The sequence below is a fragment of the Oryx dammah genome, unplaced genomic scaffold, assembly GCF_014754425.2.
Source record: "Oryx dammah isolate SB20612 unplaced genomic scaffold, SCBI_Odam_1.1 HiC_scaffold_22, whole genome shotgun sequence".
In the NCBI taxonomy this organism is placed as follows: Eukaryota; Metazoa; Chordata; class Mammalia; order Artiodactyla; family Bovidae; genus Oryx; species Oryx dammah.
In genome coordinates, this window is record NW_024070206.1 from 58,937,518 (window position 1) to 58,955,064 (window position 17,547).

At 51.5% G+C, this 17,547-nt stretch overlaps 1 protein-coding gene across 2 annotated transcripts in view; it reads right to left on the reverse strand.

Annotated features, from left to right (window-relative positions):
* Window positions 1-12,647: 12,647 nt before the first annotated feature.
* Window positions 12,648-17,547, reverse strand: part of ZNF516 (zinc finger protein 516) — a 100,153-nt gene continuing 95,253 nt past the window's right edge. For both annotated transcript variants that reach the window (XM_040264367.1, XM_040264368.1), the window contains exon 6: window positions 12,648-16,695. In XM_040264367.1, coding sequence (XP_040120301.1) covers window positions 16,636-16,695 — 60 coding nt within the window. In that variant the 3' untranslated portion in view covers window positions 12,648-16,635. The remainder of the gene's footprint in view (window positions 16,696-17,547) is intronic.

Below are 17,547 nucleotides of genomic sequence, written 5' to 3' on the forward strand. Positions count from 1 at the left end.
GCCGTTCCCATGACAACTCCCGTGTAAAAATCATTCCTTCCACTAACCTCATTTCTTCAGAGAAGTCAAATTCAATGCAAGCAGGCTGGATCTTGTGTGGCTTTCTCCAGACTAGATTATTGGAAACGCCCAGTTCTCTTTCTTCCCCCCCAAATCCTGTGCATGGTTTTGATGTTGCTGCTGAGACAAACCTACAAAAGTGTTATTTTCCAGAAGAGGCACAGTGAGAATGGACATGACGAGGACACCATTTTGCTTCCTGGGTCAGCCTCGCTGCGAGCCAACGTCACCTCTTACAGACCTGCCAGAGCTGAGCTCTTGCTCTGAACCCCACGGCCTGTGGCTTCCTGGTGTCGCTCTGAACCATCTGAGCGTGTTCTCCTGAGAGTCAGCCAAGGACACACACAACATCCCTGGAAGAACCAGCTTCATGCTGAGCCTGAGGCCCGCGAGGTTTCCAGCTGCAAACGTGGCACCATATTTTTTTCATGTGGGAAAAGGGACCAAGCAACTTCCAGCAATGTGGAGGGGTACACGTCATTTTACAGCAAAGCACAGAGGAACCATAACTATCACTTCAGCTCCAGTTTTACTTTTCAGTTATTTGAGACTCAGTTCAAGTGAGCGCCTCACAAGGATGCATGCTCCCTCAAGAAGCCCAGACATCATCCAAGCTTTCAGTCCACCCTGCTTTCCAGGCTCTGCTGTTTCTAGCTGTAGGTGAAGGCTACTTGGGAAAACATTTACACAAGAAGAGGGACACGGAAGGTGAACGTTAGAACCCCATAACACCGTGGCCCTTCCTGGGTGAGGTGGCAAACAGTGCATGACCCTGGGTACCGAATCTCTCGCTTGCTCACACATTCCCTAGGAACCCAGCAGAGTCCAGAGTTCTAACATAAGCCACGGGGAAAACAGGCATTCCAGGTTTAAAGCAAATGCACGTCGTAAAGAAGAAAGAGCCGGAGCTTGAAGGAGAGGACCCGGGGAGATGGACCAGGAAGGGACCCAGGACCCAAGCAGGGACCAGCCGGATCCAGCTGCAGCTCATCACAAGGGGCACAGGGCAGCCGCCACCTGCTGCAGGGTGCCAACCACGAGACAAAGCTGACAACATCGCGCTGACATCCACGTCTCAGTGTGAGAGCAGAGTCGGCAAGCGCTGCGCCTCGGGCGGGTCCAGAGGGACTCACAGACTGGGACGTCGGAAGACGGGGAGTTCCCGAGGCTTCACTGTCCGAACAGTATGCCTGCATTAACGCGCCTCTTCTGGAAGCCCCACTACCCCAGCCCGCTGCAGGAAGACGTGGACAGGAACCTGCCTCATCAAGCCGGTGCAGCGGGTCCTTCCCTGCAGCGGGTGGAGCGCCGCTGTGAGGAGCAAGAGCGGTCTGAGCCTCCTGTCCTTCTGCTTTTCATTCTCTCCTTCTCCACCTTAGAGCAGCAGGCGTGTTTGTGGGGTGCAGAGCGGAGTTTGCTGTCTGAGAAGACTCTGGGAGTTTCCCTCGACAGCAGCCAGCGCAGGGCGGGAGCGAGCTGCTTTGTCCCTGCACTGTTTGCCAAGGGGTCCTTCTCATCCCCATCAGCATCTGTCAGCTGCCAACGACTTCCGTGTCTTCTCCACCTTCAGGAGTCTCTTACGTGGACGCGGAAGACGTCAGAGCCCGGGGCAGCCCCACAAGTGACGGTGTGCGCTCAGCTCCACAGCGGGCCAGCTCAAGCCCGACCCTCCAGCTCCCTCCAGGTCTCGGCTCCCCTTCACTGACCCCCCAACTCAGAAAAGGGCCCCTCGGGCTTCTCCCTTGCCCCGAAACCCCGTGGACACAGGAGCCCGGCAGACCACAGTCCACGACTGAGCACACAGCGCACCAGGAAATCCCGGCGCAGCCTCCCTCTCCCTCCGCCGGTCTCATCCCGCACAATGAGCCGGCATCCTGCCTCCCCAGCACCTTCTGCCTCGGCCTTGCTCACCAGCACCCGCCGGGCTGCGCCATCGTCCTCTCCCCCCATACTGACGAGCCTTCGCTTTCTGTCCACTCCTAGCCCAACAACCACGTTGAGGTTTCAGAAATACAGTTCAGATCGCGTCATCATCTGCTTTCGAAAACCATCCGTGGGGCATGTCTTCACTTAAAATTGGCACAGGAAGTCCTGACCCTGACGTAACCACAGATGCAGCTCTGGCCACTGCACATCCAGACCCCAGGCGCTCCCACAGCCTTTGGTTTCCCCGCTGAGCCAGGTTTCTCCTTGGCAACCCCTCCTCCACCTCCCAGGTACCCTGGCACATCCTTCAAGGCTGGCATAACAGTTCCCAGACTCCCTTCCCCCAGATGCAAATCAGTCCCCTTGCTTTAAAAATATCCATTCCCCATCATAAATGGATCTGCATAGGTGTTCATTAAATATCCTGTGAGCAAACAAATAAATCACTCATGAAGGGGTCTTCATTTGTGTGCCTGCCCCCCACCACCTTTTTCACTTTTCTCCAAGAACAGCTGGTCAGAACCCTGAGGCCATCCAGATATATCCTTTCTCTCTTAATGTTTTCATTTACTATTTTTAAAGCTTTAAAAAGAGGAGATGCAGTGAGACTCAGCCTAATTCTTTAATAACTTGTGTTTATTCCATAGACATTCCCAGAATACAGTGACATGTCAGCCCCAGGCCAGGAGGGGACAGTGTGGACGGGTCAGTGACAGTTTTCTGAGAACTGTTTCCTAGTCCAGGTACTCTCAGACCATCTCCTTAACACTGTCTCAGGCAAAGAGTTGAGCAGTTGGAAGACTGCTCAAGCAAGCCAGTATGGATAATGTGAATCTACCATCTTATTATTTTTAAAAACTAGAGCGACATTTGTCCATTTCTGGGCACATCCTCAATTTTCACAATTCCTATAAGGTCACCAACAGTGTCCTCATCGGGAACTTCTTTCCACGTCTTTAGGCGGAATTGATCCAGTACAGGACATTCCAGAGGAAATTCAAACATCTTGGAAACACTGCCACAAATTCTTTTTAACACCTCTCTTCTCCCTCCCATCCTTCCTCAAAGTGCCAGTCACAGTGTAAGGTCTTAGACACATAAACATGGCCTGCCCCTTGAGAAGCGTTTTATAATATACAAGCTCATGGTTACAGAATCTGGAATTTATCTGAAAATAATCAGCCTTATTGATGTCAGACATTTTACACCATAGTCATTTACCTATTCCCTCGCAAATTACTTTAATGAGAAAGTACTCCAGTGACGTTATAAGCTCATCACAGTAGTTCCCACAATTAAGTTCACTCTTCTGCTCCCTGAAGTTTTACATTATAATGGATGCTTCCTCGTGGTTTCCTGAAGTGACAGGATAAAAGAAATCATCTGAGAATCTCCAAAGACAACTTTCTTCCAAGAGACTATTTAATAATTATGCAACTGATTTAAGTGGCTTCTAAATGTTTTCTATTAATAGTGCAAGTTTAAATTCTAGTTTTCCAAGCAAACATGCCAGAAGAGGCTCCTTAATTTGGTTCATTACAAACTCAGCAGGTGTCTAGCCAAGGGCCCAACTTGTCCCTCTGCTGAGGGGCAAAGGCATCTGAGTGGCAGGCATTCTGTCTTGTCTAGCTCTGTGACAGGCGCACCCCACCCTCCAACTGCGTCCTCCCCAGAAACCTGGCCTCATCACCCACAAAGGCCGGCCTCTTCCAAAGCACAGGGGCCTCATCATGGTCAGTGTCCGGAACTTCTCGCTCAGGCATGGACGCTCCTGCCCCTGGCAGCTCTGTGTCTGAACCCTACCTGGCTGCACTTCCTCCTCCTTCATTTCTCCAGAAGCGTCGTCACCTAATACTACTTTGACCTTTTTCATTTTTACTTTTTCTTTAAAGAGTGCACATATTTTCCTGCCTTTTGCCATGAGTGCCTAATCACACACAAATTTTTATTTTCAATCTTGCTTCCTCCCTAAATCTTAGGTCCCTGTTTCTAGCTATTTTATTTTACTTCAGGACCTTGTCTTTTACACATGAGGATAACAGTAATGGTGAGGATGCTGGTGGTGATGATATGACCGTGATGATGACGGTGATGGTAAAGAGGATGTGGTGATGACGATGATGGTAATAGAGAAGAGATGGTGATGCTGACGGTGTGATGATCATGGTAAAGATGATGGTCGTCATGGTGATAATGGTGGTGACGATGACATCATCAGAACCTCACTCTGTCCTGGACAGAATCCCTGACTCCAGAAAAGATAATCATTCAGAAGATAATTCAGGAAGAGAAAGAACAAACCTACTCTAATAAATCTGAACATCCCTGCAAGGTAAATACACTCCAGGGTGGGAGACAAACAACAAACACAGGTATATACGTACACAAAACACATAGTGACAAGCGCCCTGAAGAGAAACGTGGTCTGGCTTTTAGCACAGCGGATCCTCCAAGGGCAGACCTGGGCGTGGTGAGGGAGGTGGTCTCCGCCTCTCCTTGCCTTGTCCCAGGCTGCTATCTGAACGGCCACGCCCTTCTCCTCCTGCATCCCTCCGTCCCTCCTCCCCGGCCCCCACCCTGCCTCCGGGAGATTTCATTGCTATGAGCTGGATTGCTCCCCCTGCGTCCACTGGTAGACACCAAACCCCCAATGTGACTGGAGATGGGGCTTCAAGGACGTGACTGAGGAAACACACCATGAGCTCCTGGGGGCCCTGACTCAACAGGACTGGTGCTCTTCTAAACAGAAAAGGAGACAGCAAGAAAGACCCCCCCCCCCGACCCCGCCCCGCCACGTGGGGACACGGCGAGGAGATGGCCATCCCCAAGCCAAGGAGAGAGGCCTCCTGAGAAATTCCTGGCCCGGGACGCCCAGCCTCCAGACCATAGACGGCAAACCTCGCTGTCCGGGCTGCCCAGGGTGCGGGTTCTGAGAGGCAGCCTGAGCAGACAAATACATTCAGTTCTCCGTCTACAAAAAAGACAGTTTAGTCCCCCATCAGAGGGCCCGGGTTCCCCGTCGTCTCCCCCTGCGCCCTCTGCCCCAGGGGCAGGCGGCCCTGCAGCCTGGCCCCGCTGAGGCGCCCCCGCAGGGCCCCCTGTCCCGGCTCAGGCCGCCTGCCACGGCCTGCTCCGTGCGGCGGGGCCGGCGGTCTCTCCCCACCCGAGAAGGCTCGCGCGTGGGCCGTGCTGGCAGCCTCCAGAGCCAACAGGCCCGGAGATGCTGCGTCACGGGGGCGGCTCACCCTTCCCCTCCCATCTCTCCTCCCGGCGCCCGGCGCGGACCACGCAGCGAGCGGCGCTGCCCAGATCCCAGAACCTCCAAGGACTCGAGGTCTCAGCCCCAGGGTTTTCGCAAAAAGCACCATCCACGTGCCCTGAGACCCAGGCCTCGTGGAGGCTTCAGGCCTGGCCCTGCCCCGGCCAGGCCCCGGGAGGCAGGAAGGCTCCGGAGCTAGGGCGCGTCCGCCCCGGAGCCTGCGTGTCCTTCCTCCACCCTGGGCCCTGGGACCCCAGTCCCTGCTCCCCCATCTGCCCCCAGGCCCTGAGGTCCGTCTTTCCTTCCACGACCAAAAGGCTTCCCACAGGCCTGATAACCCATCCGGCCAACAGCCGGCAGCGTGGCCTCCCGTGAATGTGAGTGAGCTCGTGTCTGCCCCAGGCTGTGTCCGCCTTCAAGGCCTGAGCCCCTCTGGCCCTGCTTCCCCGCGGCTGGCGGGAGGGGGAGGCCTCCTGGGCTGAGCACACGGAGGGATTCCCTCCAGCTCTTTGTCCTTCTCGCCCTCAGCATAGACGCGATGCTCCTCTTTCTGGGAGAGGGAATGCATCCTCAGGAGCCAGGCCGGCCTCCCGACGCCCTCTTCTTCAGGACTTGGCCTTGCTCTGTTGGCTGCACTCCTCTGCTTCTGAGATTTGATGTTGTTGTTCAGTCACTCAGTCATATCTGACTCTTTGTGACCCCATGGACCGCAGCACACCAGGCTTCCCTGTCCTTCACCATCTCCGGGAGCTTGCTCAGACTCATATCCATTGAGTCAGTGATGCCATCCAACCATCTCGTCTCTCCCCTCTCTCCTCCTGCCGTCAGTATTTCCCAGCATCAGGGTCTTGTCCAATGAATTGGCTCTTCACATCGGGTGGCCAAAGTATTGAAGCTTCAGCATCAGTCCTAATGAACACTCAGGACACATCTCCTTTAGGATGGACTGGTTGGATCTCCTTGCAGTCCCAGGACTCCCAGGAGTCTTCTCCAGCCTCACAGTTTGGAGAAGGCAATGGCAGTTAGAAAGCGTCAGTTCTTAGATGTGTGCACGTGTCATTCTGGCCACCGAGTGTGCCCCCAGGAGAAGGTAACAGCACTTAACAGCTGGGCACTTGGCCCCCAAGGCAGCCCTGCCTCCAGGGCACAGTAGGTGCTCAATACCTGTATGCTGACAGAAATGATGAATAAAATGTGTGTGTAATGGTTACTTTACATTCAAGTGTGACCCCCATCTGCCATCTAGTGGTGGGAGCGGGCAACTTCGGGAGGACAAGCTTGGGCGGCTGGGATGCTGACCAGGAAGGAGGGGCCGTGGGTTCCAGGGCAGGTCCCCCACCCGCGCCCCGTCTGCGGGAGGAGCCCTGGGGATTCCGCCCTGGGGCCAAACCTGACACCTGTGGAGTGGGGAGGGGGAAACCTTTGAAAAGACAGCAAACTAAATGATGCAAAGGGGAAGGAGCCCCAGGTAAATGCACGTGAAGTTTCCAGGGGTCCAGCAGGGAAGACTGGGCCAATATTCGAGGTTAGCCTTGATACTCTAATGGGAAAATCTGTTTTGCTGCCAACTTTGCAGGGATCAGATCCATGGGAGCTTTGACTGAAAAATACAGGAACACAGCGTTCTGTATTTCCTGAAGGAACCCTCAGACAATGGGGGAACATTTAAGTGAATTCAGAAGAAAGAGAAAGAGGGAAAGTGAAGACAGCAGGGAATAGGTGTCAGAGAGATGCCCGCACAACGCACACTCTATGAAAGATTATAAAGGTGCACGAAGACTGCACACTCCAAGTACCTGTGGGTGTGATGGGGTGGGGGTCACGTGACCCCTCTGGACCCTCCCCCGCCAACCTCCTCCTGGTTAAACAAGAATTTTAGCCAACATGGTCTCTGGGGGTTTTACAGCCCTCACGTTCTCCAGGCAGATGCCTAACTAAAACCTTAATGTGCATTCATGACAGATGTGAACTTTTCGGATATTTCCTTGAATGGTTCTTTTGTTTCCATAGGAGTCGTTCCAAACCCAAGGGCGCTGAACTCAGTTCAAACGCTACATGACTCATTAATACGTTAGCCTGCGCCTGGGTTGCATGGAACCCTAACAGGACCTCCAGAAAGGATCCAGGGGATGGGAGGGGGCCTGCCATGCTGAGAGCTGTGATCTCCCTGGTACTAGGTGAGTCAGGCTTGAAGGTGGCCAAACACAGCATCGTGAGCAGGCATCAAGAATCACTGTCTGCAATGAGCCACCAGCGTTTTAGTAAATCCTGGGCATGACTTGAACTCAGGCTGCACAGAGAGCCGTGTGACTGGAGCCAGTCCTATTCTTGAGAAAATTAGCAGGAAGCTATGAAGGTTCAGAAGGAAATGGCAACCCACTCCAGTACTCTTGCCTGGAGAATCCCATGGACTCATTGGAGGAGCCTGGTGGGCTACAGTCCAAAGGGTTGCAGAGTCAGACATGACTGAGCGACTTCACTTCACTTTATGAAGTTTCCCTCCACACCCCCACACCCGACTCTGAATTCACGGCCTAATCGCTCCCAGCTGTGGGGGTACCTCCGCGGCATCCTGACCCACCTGCCATACGGGGCAGGCACTCAGACCATCCCAGGGCACGAGCACAGACCCTGGAAGTCCCCACCCCTGCTCCCCACTGGCCCACCCCACATCCACCCCGCCTACCACCACCACCCACACCACCTGCCCCCCCCTCACAGAGCACAACCAGACATCCACCACCTCACTCCTGAGAATGAGACTAGGTACCAAGACCCAGACTCTGGGTGATGGAAAACCAACGAGGAGCGAGGTTTTGGAAGAAATTCCACTGAAGGATCAAGGAATATAAGGAATGCAACATGCCTGCTATCATGGTTTTTAAAAATACATCCCTTGGAGATACACACTGAAGTATTTACAGTTGAAATGTCATGACGTCTGGAAATTACTTAAATGATTCCAAGTCAAAACAACCATGACAACAAAGTGAAAGATACCAACACAAGCTGGCAAAATGTTGTCATTGTTGGAGTGGATGATGAATATGAATGAGTATGTGTGTGTGTCTCATTTTTCTATTTTAAAAGTTAGAATACATGTAGAATAGAAGGAAAAAACAATTACAACTATAAGGTCCTGAATAACTTGCGTGCATGCATATGAAATAGATTCAATCCTATCTGACTCTTTTCGACCCTATGGACTGTAGCCTGCCAGGTTCTTTCATCCTTGAGATTCTCCAGGCAAGAATACTGGAGAGGGTTGCCATGCCCTCCTCCAGGGGATCTTCCCGACCCAGGGATCGAACCTGGGTCTCCTGCATTGCAGGTGGATTCTTTACCATTAGCGCCATTTGAGAAGCCCCCTTGATAACATGAGACAATTCAGCAAAGGTGATGGTGGTTTTCAAAGCTGCAATGGGGAGAAGTAAAGTGACCGTGGACTACTTTTTTAGGAAGATTGACGTTAAAAGACAAGACATGATAGATGGAGAAGAAGCAGAGGACCAAGGATGGGTTTCATCCATACTTGGGGGTGGTTTTGAGGAAGCGGACGTCTAAAGTGTGAAAGGAGGAGCAAGGAGAGAAGGGAAGGCTGGGTCTGGAGGAGCTCAGCTGATGGTTTTGACAGGACACACTTGGACTCACACTCAGAAGTCAGCATCCTTACGCCTCTGTGTATCTGTTCTTCATGTACAGAAAGTCAACCAAGAGAACCTTTGATCCCTCTGAAATACGATCCCAGAAATCCAAAACCTGTTCTGATTGGTGACATTCTCCCGTCTGTCTCTTGAACGCGGGCCATGTATCTATACTCCTGACCTGGCAGACGGCTGCCCTGACCCACGGACGGGGGTGGTTTCTGTGCTTCAGAAAGATGAAACGTATCATAGGAAGATCATATCCCTACAGGCTGCATGCAGGGCGTCAAGGCCGCTTTGACTGAATGCATCACCTCTGACCTTCTACTTTTTTTTTAAACTTGTTAAGTGGGGCTAATAATGCCTGCTTTGAAGAGCACTAAGGCTTGAATGAGCTAAAAAATAGATGAAAATTTCCACCTCAGTTCCAGGCACACAGACAGTCCTTTTACACAGGTTGTTGTTGCCATTGTTCTGGATTTACCCCAAGACTGAAAGGGGCATCACCTGGACCTAGACTAGGACGATTCACCTGTGCAGAACTGCCTGGCCCGTGTCCTTCCTGGCCTTTCTCTTTCTCAGCCTAAAAGGTCTTACCTTTTCCGTCTCATGTTCAAGCTTCCCCTTGACACCTGGATTGTCTACCTCTGGCTTGTCTCCGGTCCTTGAACTTCAAGGACGATAGACACACACACAGGAGCCATGGAGAGATGCCCGGAGTCTACACAGACGCAGGCTGTTCTGCTGATGCCGGGTTTTGTGTCTTCCCCCTGGTATGTGTCATGGATCTCTGCCTGAAGCCTCACTTTGAGTTAATGTCATCAAGGGATAATTGACAATGATCCCCGTCCCTTTCCTCTGTCAGATCTGACAAGTCAAAATATGTTCTGAACGTTCCAAGGGGCATTTCTCAGAATGCATCTCCTTAGGCTCTGCCTCACTGAGCCTCACGTCACTTCTCTCCCTCATGTCAAGATCTTCTCACAGATGATCCCAGTCAACCAAGGTTTGATATCAGATGCAAATTTCATTTTTAATTCCAAGTCATTACCCCAGTCATTTTATAAGTTTGTTTCCAAAATTTCAGGCGATTGCCTCCCGGTCCCAGGGATACATGGCATTTAGTTGCTTTCAGGAGCTCCTCGACCTCTCTCCCCATGGACCCCATCCCGCTTCCATCCACACCCCCAGAGCCTGTACCCTTCTGGCTCAGAATTCGTGTTGACATCTGCCTTCCCCCTCGACTGTGAGCTCGCCAAGAGCAGGTGCCATTTTGCTCCTCTTTCTATGCCGGTGGTGAGGGCTGCACTTAGACTGGCTGGCTCTCAGAATTTGTTGAATGAATTTATGTCAAAAACTTTCTGCACAACTTCTACAGTTTCAGAGGAGCCTGAAGTCCGATGAGATCTGGTTCCACCTGCCCTCTCCATGCAGGGACCCTGGTCCTGCTGCCCTCACTCCAAGCTTCTGCTTGACCGCTCCAGGGTCAGATCTGTCGGTTCAAGGGGCAGGTCGCCCTACTGTTAAACGGCCGGACCCTCAGGTCATCCTGTCTACTGAGCCCAAGTCAGCCTGTACCTTCCGCCTGCCTGTCCCAGGTCTGCAGCCCGAGATATCCAGAACTCGCTGTTTCTCAGGGCAGACCTCCGATGACCTCACAACCGCTCTCCTGTCTCATGTGACATATACCTTTCTTCCCTGAAAGAAACCCCCTCTTTGGGTCTCCGTGACCCCGTCCTGGAAATGCATCTAGTTTGCCTTCACGACTCTCTATATGTCATTCCCAGAACTGAACAGAAAGTGAGGAGACTGGAGAGGCAGAGTCAAGTGGGAATGGGGCTTCTTGCGACCTGACCACGGCGCTTCTGCTGATGAACCCCAGGACGAGGAAAGGAGAGCGCCCTCTTGCCCTGCCACAGCTGGAGCTGTCAGCAGCCAAGCCAGGGGCTCCCTGGGACACCCTGCTCGCAGCAGATGTGACATCCCTTTGGGAGAGGGGGCTTGGGCTGGGGGGCTCTCCATCATGTCCTCTTTAGTTGAAATGAGAGACAGAGACAGAGAAGAGGGAGGGAGAGGAAGAACATTCTCAGTGCAATCTTCGTTTCACTGTCTCTCGTCTTCCGTAAAAGAAACCGGCCGGAGGGCTGTGTGACAGCCACGTGCTCCCAGGCTTCGGATTCCGGCAGGACTCCCCGCCCTTGGAGCCTGCCAGGTCGGGAGCACCGGTCGGCAGAGAGGAAGGCAGACAGTCCAAGGACTTGGCACACAGGCAGATACCAGGGCGTTTCACACTCCCTTTTCAGTATTTTCACTGATCTCTTGAAGAATGAAAAGTGGAAGTGTTATTGCTCAGTCATGTCCCAACCGTTTGCTAGGCTCCTCTGTCCATGGGATTCCCCAAGCAAGAATACTGCTGTGGGTTGCCATGCCCTCCTCCAGGGGATCTTCCCGACACAGGGATCAAACCCACGTCTCCTGCGTTGCAGACAGATTCTTTATTGTTTGAGCTGCTAGGAAGAATACCTCGCGTTTGAAAACACAAGATTGAGAACATGTGTAGCAGACCAGGAACGCACCACTCTTGTTTTCAAATGGCAGATCAGTGAGGGGGAAGAATGTCCTGTCGGGGGCGGGGGGGCGTGGCGCAGGGGTTTCTCTTGTGTGTGTGCAGCTCGGCCACACTTGCCTTGAGCAGCGCGCGAGGCAAATCACAGACGCAGTCAACGTTCAGACACCATCAGCCACCTCATTCTCACCGCCAAGGAGGACGTCCATGGGCTTGCAGCAGGACACCCACGTGGCTCTTTGTTGACCAGTGGATGGACAGAGAGAAAGGACAGCCGTCTTCCTGGAGGAAAGAGCGCAGTCACCCGCAGGACACTCCCGATGTGCATCTGTGGTTTGAACCCGTGGAAATCACACACCCGTGTTCCCTGGAGGGAACTCTGCATACCTGATGACACACAGATACCTGGGCTTATTTCTGCCTGTTTCATGTACCGGGAGGGAGCCGGGCTGCCTCTGCATTTACAAGCAGCACCCTTCTCACCAGACCCAGCCACCTGCGGGGAACGGGGCTCTCAATTAACTGAGCCGCGATAAACTGAGATCCCACGCAAGGTCCGGGTTTGATGTCTACAAAAACCTAAAGACTCTCTGAAAGCCCCTCAAACTCATTTTCACCAGAGAACGCAGGGACACAAGGGGGTCCGTCCGTGACCCCCCCCCCCATGCCCCCTTCACGGTCCAGCCTCGACTTTCTGCCCTGACAGACACAACGTGAAGGCCACGTCAGGTTCCCACCCTTCCTGCCTTTCCCTGCCAGCTCAGACAGAAACCTGTTTCACTTCAAAACTCAGGTTTATCTTTCCACACTGAAATTCTGTTACTGCATCTGAGGGCCCAAGTCCTGTTTCTGCCATCTGAGCAGAAAACGTACTGCAAGTCGAAGAATGCTGTATTTGGTGTCGGAGAATGAGAGGTGCTAGGGGTGAATGAGAAAACAGTCACCTTTAGAAAAGAGAAACAGTGTGTGCGCCCTGGAGCCCACACACTTGAAAAAAAAATCCTCTGGCCACCTTAGCATGTTTTCAGATGAACCGTCTTGTGAGATCATCCCTCAAACTCTCCTGCTTATATAAATAAAGAGCATTAACACCTGAGTTTGCCAACAAAAATCTTCAAATGCTAGACCCTGACGGGCTGTCAAACGATTCAAGCCACCTCCTGAAATAGGGGAAAAAGGTCTTTTCAAGAACTCAAGAACTCCAAGATGTTTTTATTGATTTCAATTTCCAATAAAATGAATATGTCTTATCTAAATATTTTTATCACACAACTGAAACATTATTTTTTTCAGAAATAGAGTTAAATACATCAATCTAGTTACAAATTCTAATATAAAGAGTACAAAATATAATGTTATAAATTGTATTTTAAAAAAAGAAATACAAATTCTGTGGTCTTTTGCATTTTACTGCCTCAAAGCATAATTAGCAAAGTTGAAGAATGAACATTTTCCCTCGGTCATTCCACAAAGACACGCTTACGGGGGCACCTAAACCATCGCCTGAAGTCCCAGCCTGTCGTTTTCCTTTCTCTTCCTTTCTGCTCCGTGTATAAAATGTCCTGCGATTTGAGCTCACCCAGGTGAGAAGCAGTGGAACAGTACATGCTACTTCAGGCCTGGAGACATTTGGAAAGTGGCAAAGCAAACCTGGGGAGACCCAGCTGTTTTCTGTGCGTTGCTCAGACCTCCCGGGGCAGGGCGTGGAGTGGGGTGTTTGCCTGCTTTAAAGATGGAATGTGGGTGAAGAGAGTCTCCCTGTGAGACACCAGGAGGTCTCCGTGCAGCTGTGACCTCGCTCTAACTAGACCTGCCACCCTGCGGGCTACACTCTGACTCCTGGTGGACAGAAGGTGCCTCAGCCTGCGCCAGCGGCCCAAGGAGGTGGCACAGGCCTCCGCACCTGCGACCTGCGCGTGCATGACTACAGCCCAGAGGATGCAGCTGGGTGATAGCTCCCATCCCGGGGCCGTCTGTGTACAACCTGGGACGGAGCACTCTTGACGTCTGGGCCCAAACCTCCCTCACATCACCAGAGTGGCCTGTCATTCCTGGGGCCGTTTCCCGGAGCATCTTCATGAAAAGGAGTGTCTTTCTTGGTTTATAAGGTAAGTAAGTAGCCATGGGGAGGCACCTCTTAAAGCACTGGATACTTCTCAAAGCCTAGAAGGCACCACCCCCTTGGCCTGAGGATCTGGACTGTGTCACAGCCCAGGGGAAACGCATCCGTCTGAGACGGCCCCAGGCCTCCCAGGAGCCAAGGGAGAGGAGAGACAGGACAGCGGGCGCCCGGAGAAGGTGCTGAACGGCTGAGTGTCCAGAGAATCGAAATGCTCGTTCTTCAAGTTAAGGAATAAGAGTGAATAACCTGAAAGACTTCGATAAGCTCATCACTTGTGTCACTTGAGTTGGACGAGGAGGAAGAGGCGTGAGCAAGAAGGAGCAGGGGTGAGATCAACAGGCAGGGAGCGCAGGTGGGGGTCGAGGGGAGACACACGGAGAAGCTGCGGCGCAGAACCAAACCCTTTATTGTCTAAGTGACATCTGACGCCAACACTCCAAGATCCCGTCGAGAAACAAGGAGACAGCGGATGAGGAGAGGTAGTAGAAAGTCTGTAACAGTCGGAAGGTGACGTACAGGGGAGACCACGCGGAAATCCTCATTCGAAAAAAAGCAAATCAAACCACATTGGCTAAATAAATAAGTAAAACACAAATCATATTAAATACTATGGTCGAACTGACATCAACGCATGAGCAAACCCATACAATACTGATGATCAGTGGAAGAAAGGAACCACAGTCAGGCCCCAGGTGGCTTGTCTCAGAGGCAGCGTCCTCGGAGGGCCTCCCCACCCACTGTCTGCTGAATGAAGTGAAAACCTTATTTCTGTGCTCCGGGCAGAAACAAGTATTCCAACTGGCTCGGGCTGTGTGTCCGGCCAGCAGGGCCCGAGGAAGCACCCTTCGAGCAGGCTGCCCACAAGAGGGGCTCCCAGGATGCCGTCTGCGGCTCTGAAGGTGCGCACATAGGCAACTCCTCCGCGCCACGTTGTGTACATAGCTCCTTTAATAACAGAAACACAGAGAAACAGCAGGCCCTGAACTGTCACCCTTCACTGTCAGCCAAGAAAATAAAAGCCAGAAAATACAGAAATGATCACTGGGGGGAGACTACAGACGTGATCAAACGTAAGTCGACAGAAAGGCATTCTGATTCCCAGCGTGAACAAAGGAATGTGTCTCTGTGGCTTTGTCCAAATAACTTGGCAGGACAGTCAATTACAGCCGCTGATCATATCTGCACGGACATCCCTAATGACACCAACACGACAGGTCATTCTGGAACATATCTGGTGTAAGAACATCAGGAAAAAATAAGTAAAAAAGTTATATATATATACATACACATATATGCCTATATGTGTGTGTACATACATGTATATATATTTATAGATATAAGCTAGCCAGTTACATTGCATCGTTTGCAAATGCTGCAAAGTAACCTGAACCGTCAAGTAATTTAAATTCAGTAACAAGTAGAATCCAGAACCAAACATTAACTAAGAACAACAACAATAACAACAACAATAATAATAATATAATTCAACAAACCATTAGAACAGGAAAACCACACTTTAGGGTTTGTGTGTGTGTGTATTTGAACAACTCTTTGTATCAGAAGCCCATTTCTACAAAAACTGCACTAATCCATTACTGTATTAAGTAAACTGTCGCTCTCACCAGTATTAAAGGTTAGGATAATTTCTGTACATGTAAAATTATTGCTTTTTTGAAAAATATATTTAGCATGCTCGTTTTAATCCATTTCCTGCCTTTACAAAATTTCACAATTAAAAAAAAAAAAACCTAGTAAAGCTTTTGCAAAAAATTTCACAGAACATTTTCATTCAAGGCAGCAGTAACTTGTGATAATGCATAAGATCACTATGTGCAAAAACCTGAACGTCTCAGAAACCCCGCCATCACACACAGTGTCATGGCGATGGGAAAAGAAAACATTTATCTCTGCGGAATACAATTTTAACTGCATACACTGCAAGGCTTAAGATCCTTTCTTATGGGCCTTAACCCCCCGCTAAAACTTGCCTCTGTGTGACTGAGGAAGAGGTATATAAAGCCGCCCCCACCCACGGGCCTGGGGGCTTCCCCGGTCTGGGAACGAGGGGACTCGCGAGTGGAGGCCCCCAGGCCCGAGAAGAAAAGACGCCTACTTGCTGGGACATATGGACGGGAAGGTGGGGGTGCAGGAGGACCCCAGAGCGCCAGGACCCAGGGGTGACCTGGCCCCCCACCTGCTCCAGGGGTTCTCCCGCTTGAGTCAAAGAGTCCGGGTCGGGGTTGGGGGGGTTCAGTGGCTAGATCATTTGTTAAGAGGGGCAGTCTTCTGTTGTAAGCAGTTTGCAGAATGTAGCCCTGTTACCAGAAGGTCCTGAGAATAAACAAAGAAGCCTGCTTTTCTTAGTGTTCAACTAGCGCTCTTTCCCGAAACACAATCAAAGCCTTCCCTCGGCCGCATCACCTCTTCCGGGTTCACTGGGCACGGATGGGAGGGGAACTCAGCTGGGACAGGCGGTGGGACTCCTGAAGACGGAGGACCTCGTCACCCGGCACCCCCGCCGCCCCTTCGAGCCTGCTTCCACAGCACCTGAACGCCCGTCCTGCCTCTTATTTACTATTTTAAATACGCACTAAGACGCGGAGAGGCCGGGGCATCGTCAGCACCCCGCCCCCCTGGCCCCCCGCTGTCAGTCCCAACGTCACCCCTGCGGTCCTCCAAAATCCCACGTGGCTGCTCCAGTCTGTCCGACACACACGAGCATCTTTCCAGTGTCTCGAACCTGTCTTGAACGATACAGATGCTCTGTGTCCCTACCGTGCCTGCCAACACCTCGCTTACTGTAAAAAGCACGGACTATGGTTGGTGAGCACGTGGATGCGTACAGAACATCTACATGTACTTCTAAGAAGAGCATCTTCGCCGATGTTTAGACGCGTGACAAGAAGCCCCCCTTCAGCTTCCGCTCTGGCGGGCAGCTGCAGGATGCGAGGCGGTGTCCGGCTGGGGGGTCTTCCACAGGGTGGCCAGGGTGGCTGTCGGGACGTTCAGGAGGGGGCTGCGGACGAGGTCACGGCACCGGAACGGACCAAGTGTATCTCTAGGTTCCCTTTCTGAGAGGCACTGTTTGGACAGCATCTGCGTTAGAATGGTCTCTCCCCTGGAGGAAAAAAGAGACAAGAGAAAAGCTCATTTCTGCCTTCCGGTTACTAAGGGCAGTTGTCTTACTACTTTCTTAGCGTCACCCAAAGCGCAAACAGTAACCTTCACAGAGCCGCTGAGTCGGCCGGCAAACACGCCTGGCTTTAGCTGTAACTTATGACACATGCTTATTTAACTTATATGTAGAGTACATCATGAGAAATGCTGGGCTGGAAGAAGCACAAGCTGGAATCAAGATTGCCGGGAGAAATATCAGTAACCTCAGATATGCAGAGGACACCACCCTCACGGCAGAAAGTGAAGAACAAAAGAGTCTCTTGATGAAAGTGAAAGAGAAGAGTGAAAAAGTTGGCTTAAAGCTCAACATTCAAAAAACTAAGATCATGGCATCTGGTCCCATCACTTCATGGCAAATAGATGGGGAAACGTGGAAACAGTGGCTGACTTTATTTTTCTGGGCTCCAAAACCACTGCAGATGGTGACTACAGCCTCCATGAAATTAAAAGACGCTTACTCCTTTGGAAGGAAAGTTATGACCAACCTAGACCGCATATTAAAAATCAGAGACATTACTTTGCCAACAAAGGCCTGTCTAGTCAAGGCTATGGTTTTTCCTGTGGTCATGTATGGATGTGAGAGTTGGACTGTGAAGAAAGCTGAGCACCAAAGAATTGATGCTTTTGAACTGTGGTGTTGGAGAAGACTCTCGAGCATCCCTTGGACTGCAAGGAGATCCAACCAGTCCATCCTAAAGGAGATCAGTCCTGGGTGTTCACTGGAAGGACTGATGTTGAAGCTGAAACTCCAAAACTTTGGCCAGCTGATGCAGAGAGCTGACTCATCTGAAAC